Below are 379 nucleotides of genomic sequence, written 5' to 3'. Positions count from 1 at the left end.
AGTTATTTATCATTTATACCATATTTATAGCTTTTTCTGATTGAGTAATTTCAAGAACTTATTGCACAGAAAAATTAAAACCTTGAATAAAATATTTATTGTTGTTCCAATTTTGGGATATTTATTTGTAAAGTTCTCCAAGTATGTATTGTATGAAATGACATAATTTATTATAAAACCTTCCCTGTAATGTCTCTATCACAGCCTAGATCTAGCAGCACCTACACTGTCCCATGGCTTTCCTGAAGGATGGAAACAACACTGCAGTGACAGAGTTCATTTTATTGGGATTAACTGATGACCCAATCCTTAGAGTTGTCCTCTTCACCATCATCCTGTGCATCTACCTGGTGACTGTGTCTGGGAACCTCAGCACCAT

General features: G+C 35.1%; 1 protein-coding gene across 1 annotated transcript in view; it reads left to right on the top strand.

Moving 5' to 3' along the window:
* Positions 1-233: 233 nt before the first annotated feature.
* Positions 234-379, top strand: part of LOC116101341 (olfactory receptor 484-like) — a 1167-nt gene continuing 1021 nt past the window's right edge. The window contains exon 1 of the mRNA XM_031384926.1: positions 234-372. Within this exon, the coding sequence (XP_031240786.1) occupies positions 234-372 (139 nt within the window). The remainder of the gene's footprint in view (positions 373-379) is intronic.

Source organism: Mastomys coucha, unplaced genomic scaffold (assembly GCF_008632895.1).
Source record: "Mastomys coucha isolate ucsf_1 unplaced genomic scaffold, UCSF_Mcou_1 pScaffold21, whole genome shotgun sequence".
NCBI lineage: Eukaryota > Metazoa > Chordata > Mammalia > Rodentia > Muridae > Mastomys > Mastomys coucha.
Note: the sequence above shows the minus strand (reverse complement) of the source record. Positions and strands in the feature narration are given on the sequence as shown.